The sequence below is a fragment of the Portunus trituberculatus genome, chromosome 43, assembly GCF_017591435.1.
Source record: "Portunus trituberculatus isolate SZX2019 chromosome 43, ASM1759143v1, whole genome shotgun sequence".
NCBI lineage: Eukaryota > Metazoa > Arthropoda > Malacostraca > Decapoda > Portunidae > Portunus > Portunus trituberculatus.
In genome coordinates, this window is record NC_059297.1 from 16,185,677 (window position 1) to 16,193,176 (window position 7,500).

General features: G+C 42.4%; 1 protein-coding gene across 1 annotated transcript in view; it reads left to right on the forward strand.

Moving 5' to 3' along the window:
* The window catches only part of LOC123518377, a 115,708-nt gene that overhangs the window by 92,950 nt on the left and 15,258 nt on the right, over nucleotides 1-7,500 (forward strand). Inside the window, exons 5-7 of the mRNA XM_045279181.1 lie at nucleotides 1,319-1,558; nucleotides 1,697-1,836; nucleotides 2,296-2,490. Of these exons, the coding sequence (XP_045135116.1) occupies nucleotides 1,319-1,558; nucleotides 1,697-1,836; nucleotides 2,296-2,490 (575 nt within the window). The remainder of the gene's footprint in view (nucleotides 1-1,318; nucleotides 1,559-1,696; nucleotides 1,837-2,295; nucleotides 2,491-7,500) is intronic.

Here is a 7,500-nt window from a genome sequence, read left to right on the forward strand (position 1 = left end):
CTTTCCATATACGTATGTTTTCGTGGTTGTAACTTTCGTTCACACGCTATTCGAGGATTTCTCTATGGAGTGTTAATAAAGGTAAACTGGAGTGTTGTTTACAGAATTTGGGTAAAGAAAAGTGTGAATTCTTCAGTTCAAACCATAGTGCATTTACATCAAGGCAGCAGACACGGTCCTGTTCTTCCATATGCACGAGTTTCCCCTTCAGTTGGAAGACAGGCACGTTTGCAGCAACATGTTGATCATTTATTTCTCTGGGGCGTCAATGGCAGCGAGGGACGTGCAGTCTTTCGAAGTCTGGCCAGGGCTTCACCTCAGTGTGTGGACATTCCTGGGTTGCTCGCTCACTTAACAAGAAAATATTTTTCATTAAGAGAGCTGTGCCTAGAAGTGTTCATGGTATAGAGCTAATTACTCAGTGAATTATAAAACAAAATAGAATATATATATATATATATATATATATATATATATATATATATATATATATATATATATATATATATATATATATCTCTTTCTCTCTCTCTCTCTCTCTCTCTCTCTCTCTCTCTCTCTCTCTCTCTCTCTCTCTCTCACACACACACACACACACACACACACACACACACAGAGGACCGGGGTTCAATTCCCCGGCTGGGTGGAGATATTTGGGTGTGTCTCCCTTCACGTGTATCCCCTGTTCACCTAGCAGTGAGTAGGTACGGGATGTAAATCGAGGAGTTGTGACCTTATTGTCCCGGTGTGTGGTGTGTGCCTGGTCTCAGGCCTATCCGAAGATCGGAAATAATGAGCTCTGAGCTCGTTCCTTAGGGTAACGTCTGGCTGTCTCGTCAGAGACTGCAGCAGATCAAACAGTGAAACACACACACACACGTACAATATATGAGTTCGTGAGCCGCTAGATCATTGGTGTGTCGAATGCAAGGCAAGTATGGACCAAGGGTGGATTGAATCCACGCGACATACGTGTTTGCTGCGACACCTGACAATGCGTTTGCTATTTGTTATTCCTTGGGGATGTCGTGTCCAAAATCCAGACACAAGTTGTAGCGGCTTTGAGGAACAGCTGACTATCGCGACGTTTGGAAGACTTTCCCTTTTTTTAATATATCTTTTTCATTGCATCATGGACATGGAATATACTAGAACACATCGTTTTCTTGCATTAAATTTGTGTAACGTGTAATTAAGTTTTCACAGTAATGTAGAAGACAACTCGTGCTCTGTACATGTAGGCTCGCTAATCGCAGTAATGATTGAGGCGATGCAACTGTAGATATACGTAAGTAAGAGAATAATCTTTATATTTCAGGTGTTGTGTACAAAGCAACTGCAGAAGATGAAGACCTAGGGCTCACCTGTCCACTCGGTCCGGGCCGCAACAGTCGCTGCCCATGCGCTTCTATTCGATATGAAATTTTCACTCATGAACGTGGCCAGCGCACACCACACAGTCTCTTTACCATTCATCCCTCCTCTGGACAAGTGTTCCTGCAGCCGGGCACTACACTACAGCCTAGTGTCCGCCACCAAGCACTAGTTGTCGCCTCGAGTGAGTGCTGTAATTACTTTTTTACTGCATTTATGTTGTTTCACTCCCTGATGAGCATAGACGACTAACGCGTGTTCTGCATCCCCTCAACTACCTTTTGTCTGGTAAAGAGACTTCTAACCATAATGTTTTCACCAGGTATCAACGGCAGCAGGGAGGAGGGACTCCTGCCGCTGTACGACGTGCAAACTCTAACAGTGATGGTTCGACACAAGGACTCGCTGCATGACCTTCTGCAGGACCCCTTGCTTGACCAACTCAGACACCACTTTGTTCAGGTAAAAGTCCACCATGCCTGAATATGATTGCACGAGATATTACCAGCAGGTGAAAGTTGAGACTGGAGTTCTATAGCAGTAAGGGTAAAGGGATTGGGTGTGCAATTTTGATTTAGTTATGCAATTCACATGTCATTTCATTACCTTCCCTAAAGTGCTCTGTAACATTTCTAAGCATTTTTATTTGTTATTTTTTTCGATGAGCGTATGATTCAACACTTTACGTTGCAGCTCATTTTCATGCAGGAACATAAATGGGCTCCTAAAACACACACACACACACACACACACACACACACACACACACACACACACACACACACACACACACACACACACACTTCTGTCACTTGATTTGGATCAGTATGACTGCAGTATCGCCAGTGTTTTAGCTCGGTGTCATAGCAGTGATTGCCTCAAGAAGAGAGTCTGAAGTAACAATCATTTTTCACCGTTCAGGATGCTTTCTTTGGTACCAACTTCATAAAAGAGAAAAGTGACTCCACCCATGAACCCCATGACCACCACCATCAGAGGGAAAGCAACCACCTCCAGAACAGTCTTGCCAGCCACACTAGCCACGCTACGACCTTGAGTTACCGACGAGGCGGTGACCTGACCTCTTGGGAGAAACAGGTGACAAAGAACAACCAGGTAAGTTGACCTGAATGGATGACTTTAGACTCATACAATGGGACTGAGTGGGTAAGAATTGAATGAAGTGTGAGTCACATGAGTTAGTGAAATGAGAATCATAGAATTTAATGAACTGAGTCACAAAAGTCGATTAGATTAGAGCCTTATAATTGGATACGTTGAGTCATGTAATTGGATGAACTGATAATTACATTACTGGATGAGCAAAGGATATTAAGGAATTGACAGTGACTGAATTGAAATGACATACTTTAATATAATGAAGTGAGAGCTCTAACAATGTATTAACTGGTGAACTGAAAACTGAGAATGGAATAACATATTTAACTGAATGACGACATAACTGCATGAACTGAGAGTCACTGATATGAAGTCACAAAACCAGATAAAAGCGATAGTTATGAAACTGGATGAATTGGAACGACGGAACCGAATGAAATAGGTCACAGCACCGGATGATTAGAGATATACACGAAAGTTCTTGTTTGCGTGTCCAGGCGGCAGGCAGGCAAAACACATTTCCTTGCACTAATTGCGAACTTTCTCAACTGGGATGGAAAAATCCTGTCACACAAACAGATACCAGCGCTCATAATCTCGTCGTCAGTTAGCTACGTGGCGCTTCATGCCTCGCAATATGATTAATTAGCAATATTACGATTCTACTCACGATACATAATTTCAGCGATGGACTCTTTAATCTTGGAGAGTACGTATCTATACACCATGTCTTTCCAGGTGGAGATGGTGTGGGAATGGCTTGCGTTGAGATGAAAGGTAATGCAGTTCCAAACAATTTTGAATACGATGAATGCTGTGACATTAATAGCGATAGTGAAGAAGCTGATAGGAAGGACAGTTTTTTGGCTGTGAAATTAGTAGCGACTGTGAAGATGAACGACATTTTTGGTAAGCTAATGCTTTAAGAATAATAGTAATATTAAGGAAGATTAACCCCTTCAATACTGAGACACATTTTTACCTTGATATTTGTGAACGATTAGACCATTTTATTGATATCAGGAAAGGTCTATGGAGGCCATACGATTAATGGCCACAGTCTTCATTCACTATTCTAATGCTCCACATAAGTTTCTGAGGTTGTACAAAATCACCAAGCAGTAAGCAGAATGAATATAGGAACGTGTCATGGTACTCAAGAGGTTAAAGGAAGGACATCATTTAGTTGAACGAAGATGGTGGGAAAATGAAAATGATAATAAAGATACTCGTGATATAGAGAAGAGCAGCTTTAGATAGAATGAAGACGGTGACATGACGAAAGCGAGAGTAGAGAAGTAAAAAAAAAAAAAAAAAGAAAGATAATTTTAAGCATAATATAGTCATTGCGTGAAGATTGTGATATTAAACATAAGATAAAGGAGGACGCTCTTGAATAAGTTAATAACTATTCACGGTATCAACTGTGGAAAGGAACATTATTGAGTTGGTTTACCTCAAATGCATTTCCCGTCATTAATTATTTCACCGCCGCGTGGGAGATGACGCGACTCAGTGGAACCTGATATTCAACACAGGGAGCCGCGATACTGTTCTGATTTCCTTGACACGCAGAGAACGTAATACTGGTGTGGTGAGAGCAGTTGTGGTCTGATGAGTCCGTTAATAATATTTCCTGTGTGAGGCGGAATCCTTGAGACCTACTTCTCCTCGTCCCTGATGTCAATGAAGGGATAATGATGATAGTGGTACTGGTTGTTCTGGTGTGATGGTGTTAATTAACTTCGTGGAGGTGGTAGTGCTTATATGGTGGTGTTTGTGGTCGTTGTGGTACGTGTTATGAAGGTGCTGCTTCTCGTGGTGGTGATAATGATGGTGGCGGCGATTCATGATCGTGTGGTGATAATGATGGTGGTTATCATAGTTGGGGAAAAAATTATTGTGATTGCAGGATTGTTGGTTGTTATTGTTGTATTGGTGTTGATGAGTGTGGTGGTGGTGATGGCAATGTTAACTCATACGGAGAGAAACATGAGCTTGGTGCAACAGCTTCGCTCTTTCCTTGTTTAAACGTGGGTGAGCAATGCAAGGACAAGAAACGTGACGAGCGCCTGAGTACCGCTTGTTGTCTGTGAGTACGAGTACTGCTGCAAGTGGTGCTTGTTCTTAATTAATTTAATCTTAGTTATCAGTCACGTACATCATGAATAGGAACGACCTGTAACTGTATTCTTATTTATTTTACCCTTATATATATATATATATATATATATATATATATATATATATATATATATATATATATATATATATATATATATATTTATTTATTTATTTATTTATTTATTTATTTATTTATTTATTTATTTATTTATTTATTTTATTTTATTTATTTATTTTTTTATTCTCTCCTAAGACGAAGCGAAAAGTAGATGACAATAATAAGGTTTGTGTTCCCAAAAACTTCCGCCCAAGGATTTGTGAAGGAAAGATAGTTAAAGGTATTAGGATGGAAGCTTTAAAAATGGAAAAATAACGGATGTACGTCGGTGAGCATGTTGTATAAAGAAAAGAGTGTTTGCCTAGAAAAGAAAGCATACAAATAGAGCCTGGTTGGTTCCTATGCATTTCAAATCAGATTTTTTGTTGATACGTTACTGTCTGCTAAAAATAATACCTTACCTTACTGAAGTGCCGTGCCCCTGCAGACGTTGGCGACCATGGATTGCCATGCACATTCCTCTATCTCTTGTCATTTGTAATATGCATGCAGCTCTTTTTCCACCTCCTATTGTTCTTTCTATTTCAACCATGTACTTTTCCCCTTGACTGCCTCCTGCTCTGCTACCTGGGATTCTTCCTGTTAAGCTGAGGTCCTCTATCTTTTCTCTTCTCATCACATGTACTATAACTCTCATCTAATTTACTCGAAACTTCACCATCAGTTCTCTTTCACTACACATTCTTCTCAGCACTTCTTCATTTGATATCCTTCCTGTCCAAGATATTCTTAAGGGGCGTCGCCAATACCACATTTCAAATGCTTCCTTTCTCTTGTCCATATGTACTGTATATTCAACGTCCATGTATCTGATCCATACAGCAACACTTGTATTTATTGATATATGTCTGTTGGTAATTAAGCTTCTTATTTTCTGAAATGCCTTTTTTTGCTTCACATTCTTCTTTTGATATCCTCCATACATCTTCCATTTTATGTTAGGCAGCCTCCCAGATACCAAAATCTCCTCACTTGTTTTATAATATTGTTGTTTACTCTTACATTGCACCTTGGAACCCGCCTTCTTACTAATCACCGTCACTTCCATCTTATCTACGTTGATAGTTAGATCTTTTGCTTCAATCGCCTCCTTTTGGTTGTTATAATATCCTGCAATTTCTCTTTTGTGAATCCGCAATCAAAACTGTATCATCAGCGTATAATGTAATATGAACACTACACGCATGAAAATTGTATTTATATCTAACAGTATATACCAATCTCTTAATTTAGTTATATGTATGTTTATCTATTTGTCTATCTATTTATCTATCTATTTGTCTGTCTATCTGCCTATCTATCTATCTATTTATTTATCTACCTATGTATTTATCTATGTACCCATCTCTCTCTCTCTCTCTCTCTCTCTCTCTCTCTCTCTCTCTCTCTCTCTCTCTCTCTCTCTCTCTCTTTTTATTTTTTTTTTATTTAAACTTAATGCACATAACATACATATTTTACACGTATGTTTACAGTTGGAGCTGAGTTCGAGCTAAGAGCGTGCACTGGCATGTGACGCTCATTCTAAAAGCTGCTCCCGGGGACGGCATTGTGAGCGAGGGTGTTATAAAACTGTCACTGTCAGTTGCGCACCTCCCTCGCCACTGATCAGCACTGTCATGTCAGGCACACGCACATCCCACGTCACTGTGTTTCACTGTCACTGTCAGGCATACTATTTTCCTCCACTGTCACTGTCAGGTGGAATTGCAGGCTGGTGGACACTGCCATTTTATCACCTGTCACTGTCACTATCAGGCGGATGTGTCCGTAACCAGGCGTGGGCAGCACACTTCACTTGCTGGGTGGACATGCTGGAGACGTCCATTACTGAGGTGAAGGCGTTCCACAACACCGCGGTGTCGTGGGAGAAGGCGCGCTGACACCTCACAGAATGGCACCTCGGCACCTCGAGGAGGGTGTCGGACACTACCGCTCTCGTAGTACGTTCACTCCTCCTCCAGGGTATCCGTAGAGCCGTGAGGTGAGGTATTTGCTGCACCTGGGCTTTGTGCAGCACAGTAAGGGCCCCAACACGCCTTCGGTGCTCCAAGCTGTCCAGCACGTTGATAGGGGAGTCTTGGTGAGGGTCTGGGTGCTGTCGCTGCTGTCTCTGCTGCAACTGCTGCCCCTGATGCCACTGTCGCTGTAGCTCAGCTTGGGGCTGCTGTCCCAGGCCACCGGCATCGCGAAGGAGGCGCTCGGCTCGCCGCTGCACCTTGTCCAGCAGGGAGAGGTGGGACTGGGCACTGCACATCCAGCTGAGGGGGCTGTACTCCATGATGGGCCTCACCTGCGCTTTGTACAGCGTCATGAGCCCCTTGGCATCAGTAGGTGCCTCACTCGACGTAGGAGTGTCACCCTCAGGGATGCCTTACGTGCCACGCTCTCCAGGTGGCGGTCGAAGCTGAGTTTGGAGTCTACCTCCACCCTCTCTCTCTCTCTCTCTCTCTCTCTCTCTCTCTCTCTCTCTCTCTCTCTCTCTCTCTCTCTCTCTCTCTCTCTCTCTCTCTCTCTCTCTCTCTCTCTCTCTCTCTCTCTCTCTCTCTCTCTCTCTCTCTCTCTCTCTCTCTCTCTCTCTCTCTCTCTCTCTCTCTCTCTCTCTCTCTCTCTCTCTCTCTCTCTCTCTCTCTCTCTCTCTCTCTCTCTCTCTCTCTCTCTCTCTCTCTCTCTCTCTCTCTCTCTCTCTCTCTCTCTCTCTCTCTCTCTCTCTCTCTCTCTCTCTCTCTCTCTCTCTCTCTCTCTCTCTCTCTCTCTCTCTCTCT